This window comes from Salvia splendens, chromosome 4, assembly GCF_004379255.2.
Source record: "Salvia splendens isolate huo1 chromosome 4, SspV2, whole genome shotgun sequence".
NCBI lineage: Eukaryota > Viridiplantae > Streptophyta > Magnoliopsida > Lamiales > Lamiaceae > Salvia > Salvia splendens.
Genome location: NC_056035.1, coordinates 29,529,241 through 29,549,325, shown reverse-complemented (window position 1 = coordinate 29,549,325; position 20,085 = coordinate 29,529,241). Strand labels below are relative to the sequence as shown.

Genomic DNA, 20,085 nt, shown 5'->3' with positions numbered 1-20,085 from the left:
ATCTTAGCTGAATGGAGGGCGGCAACTGACCACGTGGAGAAGAGGTTTCTTCATTCAATGCTCGAGAGTATGCGGGTCGATTTGGATGCCGCCGCAGCACGGTTGGGGGGCTCAGACGCGGGCTCAGATGCCGTAGAGGTGGGAGTCTCAGATAGCGGCGACAACGGCGGCGGCGACGAGTAGTGAGGCGGAGGCGGGGGCTCGTGTGTGGAAGATGGTTTTTTTTTTAAATTAATGTAATTTTTTTATATTAATGTACTTTTTTTAATTACTGTACTTTTTTTAAATTTTACTATTATTGAATTTTCCCGTATCTGTGTCGTAAATTTAATTCCGTATTTTGTGTGATTGTTAATTATTTATTTTTTATAATTTTGTTCATTGTGGCTAGCCTATTGCTAGCCTATTACTTGTCCTGATAATGTGGCAGGAAGAGTTTTTAGTGCTGATGATGTGGCAGGAGGAGTTGTGGCTAGCATATGGCGGGCCTATGGCTAGCCTAAAACTATCATGGATGCTTAAGGCCATCCGCAATGGGGCGGACGATGGCACGCCCGATGGCGCGCATCGTCCGCGCCCGCCATCGTCCACCCCATTGCGGGTGCGTGACATAGGCCGCGGACGATCGTCGAGCCCTATACTAAGGGCGCGGAGTATAGCGCGGACGATGCCCATCGTCCGCCCCATTGCGGCCTACGCGGACGATGGCCGCGGACGATAGGCCATCGTCCGCGCCATCGTCCGGCCCACTGTGGGCTACGGGGACAATCGATGCGGACGATGGCACGCGGTTTCGTTTTTTTATAAATAGAGTTCATTTGTAATTTCATTTCACGATTTCACTTTTGAAACTTATTACATTTACATAATTACTACGAAATGGATTCAAGTCCCAATAGTCTTATGTTTAGCGGAGAGGCGCATTGGCCGGGTACAGAACCCGGCGAATATCGTTCGTTCGACGCCGACAGCCAGTACGATCCCGATTTCAGTACAGAATCGTACGGGTTGTCTGACATGGAGCCGTCTCTAAACCGACCAAGCGCTCCCTCCCGCCGTGACGCTGCAGCGGCCGATCCCGAACCCGCCGCGACTGCTTCCGCCGCCGCTGAAGTTGCCGCCTCCCGAAAATTGCGATGAGTACGCCCCCGGCCGTACGAACTACACCGACGACGAAACCCTCATTTTGGCCCGGTGTTGGGTAGATATATAGGAAGACCCGATTTTCGCGAACAACCAGAGGCAGGTCGCGTACTGGGAGCGCATCGCCGGCCTCTACAATGAGGCCAAGCCGCCGACCGCGTACAAGCGCAAACGTGAGCAACTCCGCAAGCACTGGGATCAAGTGAAGAAGCAAGTGAACTTGTACGCGGCGGAGTTCGAGAAGTTCACGCGGGCACAGGGGAGCGGCGAGAGCTTGAGCGACGTGCGCGCTAAAGCGATGTTGTCGTACCGGTCGATGTACGACGACTTCAAGCACAAGGTGGAATTCTGCACACTGGTGCGCCGAAGAGGATGAAGACCACCGAAGCTGGTGATTACACAAGCAGCGGCAGCGGCAATCACCCGGTTGACCTCAACCGGACGTACGTGGATGAAGGGAGTTCCGGCACACCGGTGTCCTCCCGGCGTCAAGGTTGCGAAGGTCAAGGGGAAGGCGGCCGCGACCTCATCCTCGACCGCTGCAAACCCATCTCCGTTCTCGGAAACGCTCCCGACCCAGACGGCCACCGCGTTTGAGTCGTTGGCAACAGCGTCGATGGCGAGGACGTTATTGCAGACGCACAAGGCCCTGAAGAAGTGTACCGACCCCGACGAAGCCGAATATCTCCGGGCGTTAATCGATGAGCTGCGTCGGAAGTTGGGAATTGCACCGACTTAGTTGTTTTTTTTTTGTAAGTTGAATGGTGTAACTTTTTTTTATTAATGCGTCGCCATTTGTTATTTAGACGTTTTTTATTTATTCGTTACTTGTTATTTGAAAACATTTTAATTAATTAAACAAAACAATAAAATGATGATGTGGCACGCCTTAGGGCGCCCCAATGCAGGTGAGGGCAAGGAGGATAAAACTGATGACGTGGCGCGCCATAGGGCGCCCCACTGCTCATGCCTAAAAAAAAAGTTGACATCTATGACAATGTGAAAAGTTTGATCAGAAAAGTTGATGTTGACATAAAGTTATAGGAGGGATATATTATTAAATTAATTCAATTGTTTTACATGGAGTATCTGAAATGCAATTTTTTTACATTTGGAGTATCTGAAATGCATTTGTTTTACACGTTCTAGAGCCTGATGCAAAATTCAATTTTGAAATATTAGAGCAAAAATTTCTTAGATTGGAGTCTATAAATACTGATACCCCTGCAATCAAAGATGTAAAATAAAATTAGTTTGCAAATTTAGTTGCGGTACATATTCAGTTTTATATTTTCTCTCTCTACCATCTTGACACGGACATAAAATCATACTTCCTCCGTTCCGGGCTACTCGCTCATTTCCTTTTCGGCTCGGAGATTAAGGAATGAGTGTATAGGAAAGTAAAAAAGGACGGCTGTAGGTGAATTTTTTTACTAAAAATGGAAAGAGTGCAAGTAACTTGGGACGCCCAAAAAGGAAATAAGTGCGAGTAGAGCGGGACGGAGGGAGTACATTTTTTGCAGAGAATTTCTGGAGTCAATAAGAGCATCAGCAATGGAGGCGCAAAAACCGCGACGCCGATTTTTCGCCGACGCCGGTTCTGACGCCGAACCATTGCGACCGGCGTCGGCGAAATCGGCGTCAACTTCGGCGTGGCCATGCCGATTCGTGTGATGACGCCGGTTCTAACGCCGATCCTCACGGCGCCATTGTAGGCCCCGGATCGGCGTCAGATTTTAATTTTTAATTTTTTTTTTCGAAAACACTATATATACGCGCTTTGAAGAAGGACAAGGCCAAGAAGGTCGGCGAGTCGTCGCAGCCGGGTCCGGAGGAAGTGGACGGACGCGGAGAACGTTGCGGTTGCCAAGGCGTGGGTGAGTGTTTGCGACGATCCTCTCGTTTCGAACAACCAGAGGATCGTCAACTTGTGGGCCAAGATAGCCGCAGCCTACAGGGCATTTTGCCCTGAAGGGAGACCGCGCACCGGGGAGGAGTGCCGGAAGTGCTGGGACCGAATCAGGTCTGGTGTTTCTCGATTTTCGGGTTTGTACACCAACGCCCTCCGCATGCAGACCAGTGGCCAAACAGAGGAAGACTGCAGGAGAATTGCGGAGAGAGCCTACCCCGATCCGCAAAAGAAGTACTATGAGTTCACCTACTGGAACTGCTACGTTGTGCTCAACGAGTCAGAGAAATTCCGAGCAGGTGTCGACACTGGCTGGCCAAAGAAGCAGAAACTGAACTATACCGGAGATTATAGCGGCAGCAACGGTGGTTCGACAGACCTCCCCGAGACGGCCCAGGAGGTCCCGACCCCTCGTTCGTTCGGTCGCCGACCTCGCCCGGTTGGCCAAAGGCGGGCGCAACAGGTTGCGAGGGCGGGCACCCCTAGTTCCCAGGGGGTCCATTCGGCATCCCCCCTCGGCAGGTCTACCGAGGAGCTCAAATTCTTCGCGCGCCAACAAACGCGCGCTCAAATGGTGAAGACCTTAGCCGACTTCCAATCGGCGGTGGACCCCGAGGTGAAGAATTATCTTCGTGTATTGCTTCACAGCCAGCGTGAATAATTGGAGGCGATGAGGAGGGAGACCGGCGGGAATAGCCGCGGTGTAGGTGGTGACAGAGGCGGCGGCGACGACGGTGAAGAAGGGCTGGGCGACGACGGAGACGAGGACGGCGGCGAGGAGTGATTTTTTTTACTTTTTTAATTGTACTTTTTAATTTTTGTACTTTTTTTTAATTATTGTACTTTTTAAATTTTAATAGTATTATTCGAATTTCCCGTATTTGTCTCGTAAATTAAATTCCGTATGTTGATACGATTGTAAATTAATTATATAATTGTTATTAGTGATGTGGATAGGTAGTGGGAAGGCTATGCGAGGGCTATTTGATGTCCAGTTGATGTGGAAAGCTGATGTGGCAGGAGAATTTTAGTGCTGATGATGTGGCAGTGTGAAGGCTATGTGAAGTCCAGTCTCATTGTGGATGCTCTAAGCCCACCCGCAACGCGTCACGCGGGTGACCCGTAATCCGTCACGCCGGGAAGAGATGGCGGCGTGACGCGTTGCAGCGCCCCGTTTCGTTCCCAGCCCGCCGAGCGTTTCGTCCCACCTAGACGGATGGCGAGATATCTCGCCACGCGCTAGCGCGACGTGGCGCTCCGCGCCATGCGTGACGCCCACTCGCCGGCCCGCGAGTGGGCATCGTCACGCTGACTCAATAAATCTTTTTTTTAAAATTCGAATTAAAAAAATTTTATAAACGAAAAACGGTAATATTACCGTTTTTCTTTCTTTTTTAAAATTTTTTTTACTCTATAAATACTCCTAATTCATCCTCATTTCACACACAAATACACATCTATTCTTCCCAAATCATCTCCATTTCCTCTCCAATTTTCATCTAACCTCTCATCACAAAATGTCCGACGACGGAAACTCTGGCGGTGGCGGTCCGGCGGGTTCGACATCAATGCGTTCGGCGACTGGGGGGCATGTACAATGTCCTGGGTGGTGGTTCCGGTTCGTCGACTCCGGGCACCCAGGGTTCGTCAACGCCGGGGGGTACCAACCACCCCATTTTGATGTGGATGCATATGCCCGTCCCTCCGCCCCGAGGTATTCGCAGGGATTATCCCAGATCCGGGAGGATTATTCCGTTGAACCCACTCCGGAAGAAGGCCGAGGTGGTGGAAGCTCCAGGGCGGAGGCAGAGGAGGAGGAGGGGGATCTAGGCCGACATCTGTACAGCCCCAAAGAGATGCTGGCGGTGTACAACACCTGGATCAGCGTCTCGTACGATCCCATCGTTGGAAATCAACATTCCCGGAAGTGCTTCTGGAAAAAGGTCACCGAGGCCTACCACGAGATTAAGCCGAAGAGGTCCCCCCCGCCGCACATGTAAGATGCTCCGCGCTCACTTTGACCGAGTTGACAGAGAGGTCAAAAAATTCTGCGCCATCTACAAGAGTGAAGCGGCTCATTACCAAAGCGGAGCCACGGGAGCCGACATTCTGAGGTCGGCTTTCCGAGTCTACTTCGACGACACCGCCAAACAATTCAAATATATCGATGTTTGGGAGGTCGTCAAAGACGAGGAAAGGTGGGCCGGCGGTGTCCGGTCCAGCTCGGGCTCGACCTCGAAGCGCACGAAGCACATGACGGGTGGCCAATACTCGTCTAGTGAGGGCGGTTCGGGCAGCGCCGCACAAGAGTTTGCTTCGCAGGAGGTTGAGGGCACGACAGACGATGCTGGGGGGTCCTCCTGTGGGCGCCGTCGGCCGCAAGGGAGAAATGCGGCGAAGGCAGCTAGAAGGAGAAGGGGCCGAGCCGAATCAAGCCAGGCGGGCTCGGGCTCGGGGGCACCCTCGAACTCCCTAATGTCCATGTACATGACCGCTATAATGGCGGATACTTCCCGCATGACGCCTCCCCAATACCAAGCCTATCTTGCCGGAATTGAGTTTATGGCAAGACAACTTGGTATTCCGCCTCCAGGTGTCTTCAGTGCACCTCCACCGCCTTCGGGGGAGGATTCGCCGACGGAGTAGTTTTCTTTATTTTCTATAAAATTGTATTTTAAATTATGATTTTTATTTTTTTAGGATTTTAATTATGTGTTTTTTTATTTTTTTTGAATTTTAAGTTGTATTTTTATTTTATGTTGTAATTTTATTTTATTTAATGAAGTGTGTTTTTATTAATTGAATTTGGTTGGAAATAAAAATAAAAAATAAAATTGAATGAATAGTAATTTAAGAGACGGTTAAGGGATGGATAAGAGATGGAGAGTTGCAGGTTCCGTCCCTTAGTTAAGTGATGGAGTAAAAAAGTACAGTAGGGCCCATGAATAGTAATTTAAGAGACGGATAAGAGACCGCGTTGCAGATGGCCTAAGAAATGAAGAGGAGAAATAGCAACAGCTCAGTCAGTAAAATGAACTGTACTTATTCTGTCTTTCTTTCGATTATCAAATGTATTAATGTTATATATTTTGTGAATTCTGATCCTATCTATTACAATAAGTCAATAAGAAATAGATAGGCAAGTATCTTAAAAAATCTTCTAAGCTTTTACAGAAGCACTAACACACAGCTAAGCGAGGAAAAAAATGTAAAGAGTTGAGAATGGTATTTTTATTTATTTTTCATTAGTTAACTACTCCTCACAAAATGTGAGGAAATCATAAAATCAACTTATATTAGCAATAGTTATAGATATGATTATATGAAGGTCCTCACATGTCATGTCACGACCACAACTCCCTAGTGCTAGTGAATGCAGCTATAACGTAACTAAATAGTCTTAAAATAAAGGGATAAACATAAGGAATAAGTCAAACTCAAAACATTTATTCCGAAGGCGAATATGGTATACAATCAAAATGAAATCAAAGTATAATAACCGGGTTCATAACTCCTAGTACATAGTTCTATTGCAGCGGAAGAGTCCAAGACAAAGTAGTATATGTGAGGACACACTAGTTTGGACTACCTATTGCTACTTATTAAAAAGAATAATACTTAATTAGACTTAAGAAGTTAAGAAGACTTAAACGTGAATGCATTCATAAGTGCGTGGTCCTTAAATTCTTTTTTCTTATTTCCTACAAAAGTCCTTCAGCATTAATCAATTCGAGTGATTTAATTTATGTGGACGTTCACCAATTATTCGATCAACAAGGAGAATATTATTTGCCATGCGATTTATTCGAGAATTTAACTAAATCCGAGATTTATATTCATCATTGCGGTAAAGATTAGTAAGTCATTATTTATCATCGATTATTCGAGCACTAAACCGAATTCCGGTAGTTAAGTTTATCATCGTGGAATTAATTAACGGACCATCAATTATTAGGAGAGCCCGAAATTTAAATTAGATTCTCAGCCCATACTTTATTTTAATTGGTGGCCCAAACTCAATAATTAATTCCATAAAGGCAGCTCATTCTCCTAATTCATTCCCTAGCCCGCAATTGTTAATTAGAGAGGTCCAACCAAAGAATTAAAAAAAGGCAGCCCCAACTTAAAGTATGGCCCAACAATACTAAAATGAACAACCCAGATGAAAGAAAAGCACAACCCAACCTATTCTCTCCCCAATTCTATCGGCTCGCTCTCTCTCATTCTAAAATTCTCAAATCTCAATTCTTCCCCAAATTGAGGAGACAAATCCATAACTCCTTCTTCCTCTTTCTTCATGGTGAAACACCACTCCTCCGGTCGTCGGACCACTGCCGTTCCCGGCTTCTCGTCGCCATCAGGTTGCCGAAGTCCCACGCCCAGCAGAGATCCCCCTTTTTTTCGATGTTCGTTGCTGTTCACGCCCCCTCCCCGCTACACCTCATGGCGGGGCTCCGACAGGGATGCTACCTTGCAGTGGGCAACTGATTCCTACGGCCGCACGTATCCCCCCTTCTCCGGCTTTCTTCCTCCAAGGCCCGCCGCCGCACTCACGCCACCGATCTTGTCAGAACGGGGTGCTACTCACGCTGCTACCGCGTCATCGGTGTCTGCCGCCTGGTGGGTCAGTCGCTGCTGCCCCGTGGAGTTCATGCTGCGGTCTTCCGGCTCCGTTGGTGGTCACCCTGTCAGTCTCGACCTAGGCTAAGCTCCTAATTTCATCTCTTTGACAGTCTAAGTCATTAAATTCCTTAAATTGATCAGATTCTGTTCTCATAGAGTTTGTAGGGATGAGTTATTTGTTATAGAGATTCTAGAGCTTGTGAGGGGTTTGAAAACATGGTGGCTACTGTTCTTCGCTTAAGGGTTTTTTTTGTTCCAAAACGTTCGTGTGTGATGATATCGTAATCGTGGTCCCTACTATGTGATGACATGGAGCATTATTTGGAACTTAGGGTGATGAGTGTTACCTGTGGTGGTAGAGAACTAAAGGAGGAAGAAGAGCCTTTTCTTGCTCAGCCTACTCCTGCCACTTTTCCTCAGATTTTGTACCCTCTAACTCACTCTAACAGTTGTTGGATTTTTGATGCGTGTGGGAGAGAAAAGAGTTGATGCAAAAGAAGGGGTTTTTATAGGTAAAACTTGGTGTACTATGCTGAATTAAAGGCTGATCCTCCTTTGTTTCCATGCCCTAACATAAAGGCAAACTCAACAATTAATTTACATAAAGGCAACTCATTCTCCCAATTCATTCCCTAACCCACAATTGTTAATTAGAGAGGCCCAAACAAAGAATTGAAAAAAGGCAGGCCCCAACTAAAAGTTGATGGGGTTTGGTGCCCTTGCACAACGGAAGTCATGCAAAAACAAATAAATCATGCATACAGATCTATTTGACTGATTATGAGATCGATTACTCACATGTTCAACACAAAATTGCATGCTAGAACACATATAATTCATGTAAAGGGAATTAAAACCTTAAACATGAATTTCCTACGGTTTAGGATTACCGATCTGATTCTTCAAAGAATCGTCTATTGCTTGCGCCTTCTCCACGTGATGTTCTTTGTACTCAACCACGAACCTTCTAATTTGTATCCCGAACTCAGATTATGACCTTTGGGTGGGCAAAGCTTGTCAGAATCAAAAGGGCTTGACTAGACAGAAGACATAATTTCAGTTTTGGGAAGAACTGAAAATATCGTTCACTCCATGGAAAAGGGGGGCACGAATTTTTGATGATAAAAATTAATTAATTTTGTCTTCTATTTAGTCTCCTTTATATAGAGTTATGATGAGCCAGATTAGGGATCCATGGATGTTGACTTTGGCCAAACCTATTGGACTTTTACTAATTAAATTGAGCCCCAATTTAATACAAGTCCAACAGAATATTATTATCATCCACTATAACATAATAATATTGACTACCCGTCCAATCCCAAATTACGAGTAATCCGGACTTTACCTCTTTAATTTATTATACCCCATGTTTAAGATATAAATATCCATTAATTAATTTAAGTCTGCTATTTAACTTTAATTAATTAATATTTTTTTCCAAGAGTTGTCTAGTTCAAAATCTTTATTTATTATTCTGAAATAAATTCCAACCGGTCGGGTTTCTGAATAATAAAACCTTTTTCGATCACCTCTTGAGGATATTATCAAACTGGACTCATCCAGCACACGATTCATTGCAATAACAATACTAGCACCTCTAGACATTGATCACCACTACCCAAGATATCAGGATTCTTGGATTGCGAAAAGTCCGCACCATTTGATAAATCAAAGTAGTGCATAATCAATATCATATGCTCAATTTTATGTCAACAATGATTAAGAAATAACAATCACTGAGACCTCGTCATTCAGTAAATAGCAAGAAAGACTTATCTCAACTGTTAGATCCTTCACTGCTATACCACACCAGTGTTGTTTATTTCCTAAGGTAAGGAAACATGCGGACTGACATTGCAACCTTTCACGATAGGTAGCCAAAGCCTATTTAGGTTGTGAAATTCTATTTCTCTTCTACAAATGACCGACTACATCACCTTCTGTGAACGTCGATCACGACCAGTCTACTGACAGAAGAATTAGACTTGTTTGCTTCTTATACATTCAAATATTTGAGAAACATCTTATAAATGCACAAACAAACACCAATGCAATAAAATTACTTTTTCTCACCTTGGGTTAAAAGTGGATTGTAGAGTTTATTGTATACAAGCAATTCTATCCGTGCAACATGCTCGAATTTTGCTTTTAGTATACCAATCATAAAAAAAGTATGGCCCAACAATATTAAAATGAACAGCCCATATGAAAGAAAAGCACAACCCAACCTATTCTCTCCCCAATTCTATCGGCTCTCTCTCTCTCTCTCATTCTAAAATTCTCAAATCTCAATTCTTTTCCAAATTGAGGAGACAAATCCCTAACTCCTTCTTCCTCTTTCTTCATGATGAAACGCCACTCCTCCGGTCGCCAGACCAATGCCGTTCCCGGCTTCTCGTCGCCATCAGGTTGCCGACGTCCCACGCCCAGCAGAGATCCCCCCCTTTTTTTCGCTGTCCGCTGCTGTTCACGCCCACCCCCCGTTACTCCTCACGGCGGGGCTCCAACGGGGATGCGACCTTGCGGTGGGCAACTGATTCCTACGGCCGCACGTATCCCCCATTCTCCAGCTTTCTTCTTCGCGCGGGGAGGCTCCGAGGCCCACCGTCGTATTCTCACCACCGATCTTGGCGGACCGGGCTGCTGCCCGTGCTGCTACCCCATCGTCGGTGTCTGCCGCCTGGTGGGTCGGCCGCTGCTGCCACGTGGAGTTCGTGCGGTGATCTTCGGGCTCCGTCAGCGGTCCGTCCGTCGGTGGTCAGCCCGTCAGTCTCGGCCTAAGCTAAGCTCCTAATTTCATCTCTTTAATGGTCTAAGTCTTTAAATTCCTTAAATTGATCATATTCTGTTCTCGTAGAGTTTGTAGGGATGAGTTATTTGTTATAAAGATTCTAGAGCTTGTGAGGGGTTTGAAAACATGGTGGCTAGTGTTCTTCGCTTAAGGGTTTTTTTTTGTTCCAAAACGTTCATGTGTGATGATATCGTAGTCGTGGTTCCTACTATGTGATGACATGGAGCATTATTTGGAACTTAGGGTGATGAGTGTTACCTGTGGTGGTAGAGAAATAAAGGATGAAGAAGAGTCTTTGCTTGCTCAGCATACTCCTGCTCCTTTTCCTCAGATTTTGCACCCTCTAACTCACTCTAACAGTTGCTGGATTTTTTATGCGTGTGGGAGAGAAAAGAGTTGATGCAAAAGAAGGGGTTTTTATAGGTAAAACTTGGTGTACTATGCTGAATTAAAAGGGCTGATCCTCTATTGTTTCTATATCCTAACATATCTCATTTTTCTGATTATGCAGCCCCTTCTCCTTAATGTAGTTTGGTGTCTAGTTTGGGTACTTGATACTTAGGTAATAAATTCCATTGTTTGATTGTGGCTGGTAGAAGCAGGTGCTTCCATAGTGTGGAGGATTTGCAGGATTGACTTTCCTTTCTTGGTGAGTTTATGGTCCTCCAAAGCTAAAGAGGGTTTTTCCTTTTCTCCTAGTGTAGTTTTTCTTTAATTTATGTGTCTTTTCCCACTAACTCTTGATCTCTATCCTTTAAAAATTTGTTTTGTCTTGCAGGTTGGGACAAGGACTCGGTGGCCCTGCTTTTGTCCGCGACGGGCTTGCTGCTTCGTGCCCAACGGGTTGATCGGATAGGGCCGCGGTGGGGATGCGGTTTAGGTTCGGGAGAAAGAGGCCCAAAGTTTAGCAAAAGATTTTAGTTTCTTAGCCTTTTGGCCCATTCATGAATATTTGTAAAAGAATAGTATTCCACATTTTTTTTCTTTCCGTTCATAGATCACATGTGAAACGATCATATAGGTTACTGTATCTTGTTTTTGAGCACTTATAGTTTGGGACAACCCTTCCTGTTCTTTATCGATGTTTGTAAATTTTCATAATTATATGAAGATTCATTTTGGTTCGTTCGATTATTACTTAAATTTTTAGTTTCGCGAACTAACTACATTAATAATCAACACAAAAAGGGGGTATCGGTTCCAATAAATTTCAACAAAAAGAGAGGGCGACAAAACTAGTTCGACATTAACATAAAGAAAATGTAATAAAAGGGGCGGGTATTACATTCTACCCTTCTTAAGAAAAATTGTCCCGAAATTTGCTTACGTCATTCAAAAAGCTCTGGGTATCTTTCTTTTATGTTGTCTTCAAGTTCCCATGTAGCTTCTTTGTGGCTGTGATTAGGGATGTCAATGTAGCCCGCAACCCGTGAGCAGGGCCGAATAGCCCGCCAAATTTATAGGGTTAGGGCTGGAAATTTCTAGCCAGATAAAATTAAAACCCGATTAGCCCGTACCCGATTAACCCATGACCCATTAGGGCCAGACCCGAAAATCCGATGGGTTGGCCCGAAAACCCGATAAAATTTCTATTATTCTATTTTTTACTCCTAATTTGACACTTCATTGATTAATTTTATAATATAGATAACTAAAAAAATAACTTTCAATTTTAAATTAAATATACAAATTATATATTGAATTTTTATTAATATAATAATTGATAAATAAATTAAAAACTTCAAATTCACTTAAAAAATATTTAAATTTCTAAAACACGCATTAAAATTTCATGAAATATCTCAAATATAAGTATTTGATCATGTTTATGATTGAGTTTAACCATATATCTCAAATTTATCATAATTAAATATTTTACATTTTATGAATATAACTAATTTTCATCATTATTTATTGGATTGATCGCATGTTAATCTTATCGGTAGCAACCCGATTAACCCGCTGGGCTAGCTCGAAACCCAAGCTTTTTGGGTTAGGGTTGAACTTTTACAACCCGAAAAATTCACAACCCGATTAGTCCGCACCCGATTGACCCGCAACCCGAGTAGGGCTGGCCCGAAACTCAATGGGCCGTCCCGATTGACATCCCTAGCTGTGATACTTCCACAGAACTTTCACTGTCACAACAGATTTATTCCTCGATTCTTTCACTTTCCGATCCAGGATTGCCTCTGATTTTTCTTCATAGTTTAAATCTGGTTCTAACACCATTTCTTCTTGGTGGACTATGTGTTTGTGGTCAAACATGTATTTCCTGAATTGCGACACATGGAAAATTTTGTGCAGATTTCCAAAACTCGGTAGTAGCGCCAGTCTATACGCCACGGGACCGACTTCTTCCAGGATTTCATAGGGTCCGGTGAAACGCGACTTTAGCTTGCCTTTGACACCGAATCTCGTTATCCCTTTTGACGGGGATACTTTCAGAAAGACTTTGTCTCCCGCCTTTAACTGTAGATCAGTTCTGCGAACATCTGCGTAAGATTTTTGCCTATCTTGAGCTTCCTTGATTCTCCCTCGGATCTGTCTGACAATTTCTACCATCTCCTCTACAGAATCCGGTCCAAGAATATTTCTCTCACCCACTTCATCCCATTAAAGTGGTGATCTACATTTCTTTCCATACAGTGCTTCATATGGCGCCATGTTTATAGTTGCTTGGTAACTGTTGTTATAAGCAAACTCTATAAGTGGTAGTACTGGCTCCCAGTTTCCTCCACGGTCGAGTACTACAACTCTCAACATATCTTCCAATGTCTGGATCGTTCTTTCAGACTGCTCATCAGCCTGTGGATGGAATGCAATACTAAAGTTCAATCGAGTGCCTAGCTCTTGCTGCAGGCTTATCCAAAATCTAGAGGTAAATTTTGAATCACGGTTTGAGGTGATCGTAACTGGTATTCCATGTAAGTGTATGATCTCTTGCACATAGATCTGAGCCAACTTGTCCGATCCATATGTGATACGGATTGGTATAAAGTAAGCACTTTTGGTGAGGCGATCTATGATCACCCAGATGGCAGTGTTTCCTCGTTGGGACTTCGGCAGTCCCGTTACAAAGTCCATCGCAATGTGCTTCCATTTCCATTCTGGAATCTCAAGGGGTTGTAATTTCCCATAGGGTCATTGGTGTAGTGCCTTCACTTGCTGACATGCCAGACACCTTTCTACAAATGACGCTATGCTCCTCTTCATGCCGTCCCACCAGAATTGTTTCTTCATATCTTGATACATCTTTGTGGACCCAGGGTGAGCGGTGTATAGTGTTTCATGTGCTTCACCCATGATCTCATTTTTGAGTGCCTCATCGTTGGGCATACACAATCTTCCTTCAAAGGTGAGGGTGTTATCCCCCACTTCGCGATAACTTTCTTCTTTCCCCGTCCTCACTCTCAAACGGATTCTTTCTAAGGCTTCATCACATCTTTGAGCCTCGATGATTTTGGCCCTTAAATCTGGTTCTATCACTATAGTAGTGATCCTACGACGACATCTACCACGACGTTTGCCTTGCCTGGATGGTAATTTATACCACAGTCATAATTCTTTACTAATTCGAGCCATCTGCGTTGCCGTATGTTCAAATCTTTCTGCTAAAAGAAGTACTTGAGGCTTTTGTGGTCCGCGAAGATTTCACATCGAACTCTGTAGAGGTGATTTCTCCAAATCTTCAAGGCATGTACCACTGCATCTAATTCTAGGTCATGCGTTGGGTAGTTTAACTCGTGTGGCCTGAGTTGGCGTGATGCGCACGCAATCACCTTAGAGTATCTCCAAGGGAAAGGGTGAATGGAGAGGTAAAGAGAAATAACTACCATATTTTACCTTTTCTTCATAAAATTTCATGCTCTAATGGAAAGAGTATATGAGGAGGTATCATACATTCTTTCATTTTGAGAAGGTATCTTTACCTCTTCTTGATAGAAAAGGTAAAAAGTTAGTTATTTTTGTTTGCCTTTTTAGTTTACCTTCTTTCCTTGGAGTCCATTACTTTTTAAGAAGGTATAATAACCTTTATGAGAAGGTAAATGAGAAATATACCTTCTCATTATACCTTTCCCCCTTGGAGATGCGCTTACCATTCTACATTAGCACTCATCTGAGTCCGACTTTTGATGCATCTGTATACACCACGTAGCTCGTTCCTAGTTCTGGCACGGCTAGAACTGGTGTTATGGTCAACTTTTCCTACAACAGTTGAAAGCTTGCTTCACATTCTGGCGTCCAATTGACCTTAGTTCCTTTCTTGAGATGTTGAGTCATTGGCCTTGCTATTTTGGAAAATCCCTCAATAAATCTTCGATAATATCCAACCAATCCTAAAAAACTTTGAATTTCATTAGGTGTTGTTGGTGACTGCCAACGCTGTACTGCTTCCACTTTGGCATGGTCTACTGGAATCCCTTTTGCCGTCACTATGCGTCTAAGGAAGTTCACTTCGTTAAGGCAGAACTCGCACTTGCTAAACTTAGCATAGAGCTTTTCGGCTTTTAACGTCTCCAAAGTGGTCCTCAAATGTTCCTCGTGTTTCTTCTCGTTCTTCGAGTAGATGAGCACATTATTGATAAAAACTGGGATGAACTTGTCCAAGTATGGGTGGAACACGCGGTTCATTAGATCCATGAACACAGCTGGGGCATTTTTAAGCCCAAAAGGCATTACAGTGAACTCGTAATGGCCATATCTGGTGCGGAATGTAGTCTTGGGTGTATCGTCCTGTCGGACCTTCAGCTGGTGATAACCTGATCTCAAGTCCATTTTCAAGAATACCCCAGCTTCTCGAAGTTGGTCAAAAAGGTCGGCAATCCTTGGTAGAGCGTACTTGTTCTTGAGTGTCAACTTGTTCAACTCTCGATAGTCGATACACATTCTCAGTGTTTCTTCTTTCTTCTTCACGAAGAGTACTGGTGCGCCCCATGGCGATACACTGGGTAGGATGAAACCCAGGTCTAGTAGTTCCTGAAGTTTTATCTTGAGTTCTTCTAACTCTTTAGGCGTCATCATGTATGGTGCCTTCGATACTGGGGCTGATCCTCGTTCCAGATCGATTGCAAACTTCAGTTGCCTGTCTGGCGGCAGTCCTGGTAGTGCTTCGGGAAAAACATTCGGAAATTCTCATACCACTGCTACGTTCTCTATCTTTCGGTCTTCCTTCTCTTCTCCGTTCAGATAGACGAGGTGCATGACATCATTTCCTTATCATGGTGAATGCTTGTAGGGCAAAAATTATAGACTTCCGTTGTCTCATGGAGATTCCGTGAAAGATGGCGGGTTCTTTCCCTGGGTATTGCAAAACGATCTGTCTCTCCTTGCAACGGATGGTAGTGTAGTTCTCAGCTAACCAATCCATTCCTAATATGATGTCGACGCTCCACATCAACATCACATGCAAATTGTGTGCCACTAAGTTCAGGTTTCCCATGGTGAATTCTACGTTTGAGCAAGTTCGTGAGATATCTATAAGGTCTCCTACGGGTGAGGACACCCTCATCTTATGTTCAATTTGATCCGTAGATAAGTCTAAAGTATCCATGCAAGGTGCTGATATAAAAGAGTGCGATGCACTAGTATCAAACAAAATGGCAATAGGTACGTTGAGGAGAGTTCTCATACCTGCCAGATTGCCCTACTCCTGGTTCCCTTGCTCCATCTTAGGTTGTTTCTGCCTCAGTGCAAAAGCTCTAGCCTGAGTAGTAAGCCTCGAGCGTAGCTGCCGCAGGTGCTGTGGCGCTGGGGTGGGGTTACTTTTCCTATCGGCTCAGCTTGAAGTGCCCGCAATTGCGGATGCTGCCCCTGATAGTTCTATCTCCCTCCCGTCCCAGTATTCTTTCCCAGGCATTCCCTAGAGAAATGTCCGCTCCTGCCACAGTTGAAACACCTGTCAGTCCCAGCCCTGCACTCCCCATGATGGTACTTTGAGCATTTAGCACAGGGAGGGGCCTTAGGTCGGTGCTCCATCATTTGGTTTCGGGTAGGCTGTCTCCCACCATTCTGTGGTGGCTTCGGGGTGAATTGTTGTTTCTTAGCCTCACTTGGGGTACGATCTCCTTCACACTTCCTTTTCTCTCGGAAGTTCTGCTGCTGCTGCTGCGGTGGTGGCGCGGCAGCAACAAGCACAGTCGACTTATCCTTAGGCATAGCTGCCTCGATATCCAGTGCTCGACTCAGTGATTCAAGGTATGACAGTCCTCCATGACTGGCCAAGGTCATTCTTATTTCGTGCCTCAGACCGACACAAAACTTCTCAGCCATCTTTTCATCAATATCAACCTGGCCAGGTGCATAGCGAGACATGTCGCAGAACATTCTGTCATACTCAGTTACGGACATCCGTCCTTGCTTCAGATTGTAGAATTCCACTTTCTTTGCTTTACGGTAACTCTTTGGGATATACTTGTCATACAGTCCAGCCTTGAATTCCTCCCAAGTCATAAGATCCAGTTGCTCGGGGGTCATGGTTTTCTTTCGTGCCTCCCACCAGAAGTCGGCAGATCCCACCAAATGGAAGGTCACGCAAGTAAGAAGTTCTCTGTCATTGCATTGGAGGAAGTTGAATATGCGCTCCACGGTGCGTACCCAATTCTCACTTGCAGCCGGGTCCCCTAGACCATTAAATACCGGAGGATTCTGCTTTAGGAAAAGTTCCTCCACGCGCCGCTCTTGTGGTGGAGGAGGCGGCGGAGGAGGTGGTGGAGGTGGTCTCTCTTCTCTCACTCTGTGTCCAAGCGGTACATTCTCTGGTATCTCAGCATACCTCCTTGGTCGTCCGACGCGTCGTCTCGGTGGCATTCTGATCAGAGGACAACAGTTAACAAAGGATTCATACTTGTCATTACATCATGATCGCATACAATTAGATTGATTCCATGCATCACTTGTGTACATGTGGAATAAGGGATAAACAAGTAGAGAATAACATAGTTGAAACATCACATGTATTCATAGATCATGGAAAATTGCCTCTATAGAGAAAATAAAACATAACACTGAGCTACTATGACAAACGCCTCTAAAGCTCGTCTAATCAACCCTCCCCGGAGTCGTCATCCTTGTCGGAGTCGCTACCGAGCCACACCGGGTCACTATACCTAGTCCCCTGATAGAGCACCTTAATCGGAGATAGTAACTCATCGGCGTACTCCGACATCTCAATGGGCTGCGGTGGCTCTGGGACCGCCTCTGGTGCTATGGGAATGTGGAGCCTAGTGACAAAGTCTCTGCCTATGCGCCCTGTAAGGGTGTACAACTCCCTATAGAAAACCAAGTCCATGGGGGTGGAGGGGCTGTTGTAGTACCTCGGGGTGGGGCTCCACTGGAGGTGGGGGTCCAACAGGTAGTGGGGGAACGAACTCTGTCCCCGGGTCCGCGAGATCCTCGATCTGAGGCTCCTCCTCGTCCGGATCGTTCTCTCCCATAACGCCCCCTCCGGATCCTCCTCGGGATCATCCTCAGTGTCCCCTCCACAGGATTCCTCATCACTAGTCTCATCGTTGTTTGAACCCTCCTCCTTCGGGTCCTCGTCATCATCTCTATCTCCCGTACCGTTCCCCATAGGCTCGGGCTCCTCATCGGGGTCGTCATCGTCCCCTGAGCCAGTCCCCATAGGATCGGGCTCATCATCAGGGTCGTGAGTGCCCTCACTCTCTACCCGGCTCCTATTGCTTGCGGGAGCTCGAGATGACTGTCCCTTCTCAAGGATCCCGTCCGCACCCCGCATGAGGGCCAACAGTGGCAAACTACGAAACCTCTCACTTCCGGGTGCCTGCATGTCTGGTAGGGGTTCGTTTCCAAAATGGAAACACCCAGCTGAGACCGCGCTCAAAAATCCGGGCATATCCCCCACTAGCTCGTAAGTCAGGGGTCGAGGTCCAATGTGAAGCTTGGTGGTGGCAGTGATCCAGTCCCGCCACTCCTCTGGAACAGGTCAATTAGTCTGACAATGCCCTCATAGGCCTTCACCCAGTATCGGTTGGCATGTTGCCACAATTTCCCATAGTGGGCCACAAACTCTGCTAGTGTATCCCCATGGCAGGGGCGATAGGTCCGGTAGTAACGTATGACTGCCTCAGGATCCGCACCCATGCGGAGGGGCCTACGGTGGGTGTAACGCTGGCGTGCCATTTACACGAAAGGATAAGGGCTGTTAGTTTAGCTCGTAAATAGAAGAATATAAGGAAAGTATAATATGCATGAAGTGGAGGGTATGGTACTAATCATCGTATCAGAAGATCATAAGGAGGTTCCCATGTGGATGCTATAACATATAAATATTCATTTCGAGTAACATACACGTCCCAAAAAAAATGGACGTGTTCTCATTGAAACATAATGGTCGTATAATAGTATGTCGTAGTTCGCATTTATTATTCCATAATTCATTAAAATTAGGGGTTCGCCCTAACTTGCATGTTCTCATTGATTTCATCGCTTTCGAAGGCAGTGAAGAAATTGTCGTTCCATAATTTCTTGTTTGTAAGCATCCAATCCTAATATACTTTCTTAGGCGCTCTAGATTCACATACATAGTCCCGGATACTATTCATCAATATTCCCTCAAACATGTTCAAAAATCACATAATTGATCATATACCATACATAACACCAACTATCACATTGCATCTCATAAGGATTCACAATCACATTTTCATCCTCATAAAGATTTACAAAAACATATTTCCTTTTTCATAAAGATTCATAACATACATTTTCTTTAAACGAAAGAAAGAGACTTAGTCTTTGCATGACTAAGAATTATTTTCCTAAAAATTTTCTTGGAACGTAGGTATCTACCTCCTTTGCTGCGGTTGAACATGACGAGTCGAGGTGTTGGGCTCCTTTTAAACTTAAACTTTTATTCATATTCTAGTCTAGTACTATTATTCTAGACTAAGGCTTGAAGGATGGTTCTTGGGTCCAGAGCGAAAGAACGGTGCTCTGATACCACTCTGTCACGACCACAAATCCCTAGTGCTAGTGAGCGCAGCTATAACGTGACTAAATAGTCTTAAAATAAAGGGATAAACATAAGGAATAAGTCAAACTCAAAACATTTATTCCGAAAGCGAAGATGGTATACAATCTAAGTGAAATTAGAGTATAATAACCGGGTTCATAACTCCTAGTACACAGTTCTATTGCAGCGGAAGAGTCCAAGACAAAGTAGCATGTGTGAGGACACACTACTTTGGACTACCTATTGCTACTCATTAAAAACCATTACCCAAAACCTTCGCCTCCTCGTACACGCTCAACCTGCGCGTTAGAAAAGAAACATGCAGGGCTGAGTACTTAATATACTCAATGGACATGGTGCCAAAATATAAGTTGCATTTAAATTTGTCAGCCACAGTTGAGTGAACACGGGGTTTTTATTTAAAAGGCCCAAGTCACTAAATTTTCTTTAATTTCATAAAATTGATTGCGTAATCACATAAACATAGATACCATATCTGAACGTATGTAAACCGGGAATGTGGCCACATTCCACGACGGTCACTAGATCGACTAACTCGAAAGCTAGCTCACGATCTCCATATGTGTACACTAGTCCGAGTAGGGTTTGCGGCCTTATTGAGACCTGAATTCGATTTAACAT

At 44.8% G+C, this 20,085-nt stretch overlaps 1 protein-coding gene across 1 annotated transcript; it reads right to left on the bottom strand.

Moving 5' to 3' along the window:
* Positions 1-12,578: 12,578 nt before the first annotated feature.
* On the bottom strand, positions 12,579-13,034 carry LOC121800936. The gene has a single exon (XM_042200425.1). It carries the CDS (start codon positions 13,032-13,034, stop codon positions 12,579-12,581), a length of 456 nt encoding a protein of 151 aa, XP_042056359.1.
* Between the last annotated feature and the right edge of the window lie 7,051 nt (positions 13,035-20,085).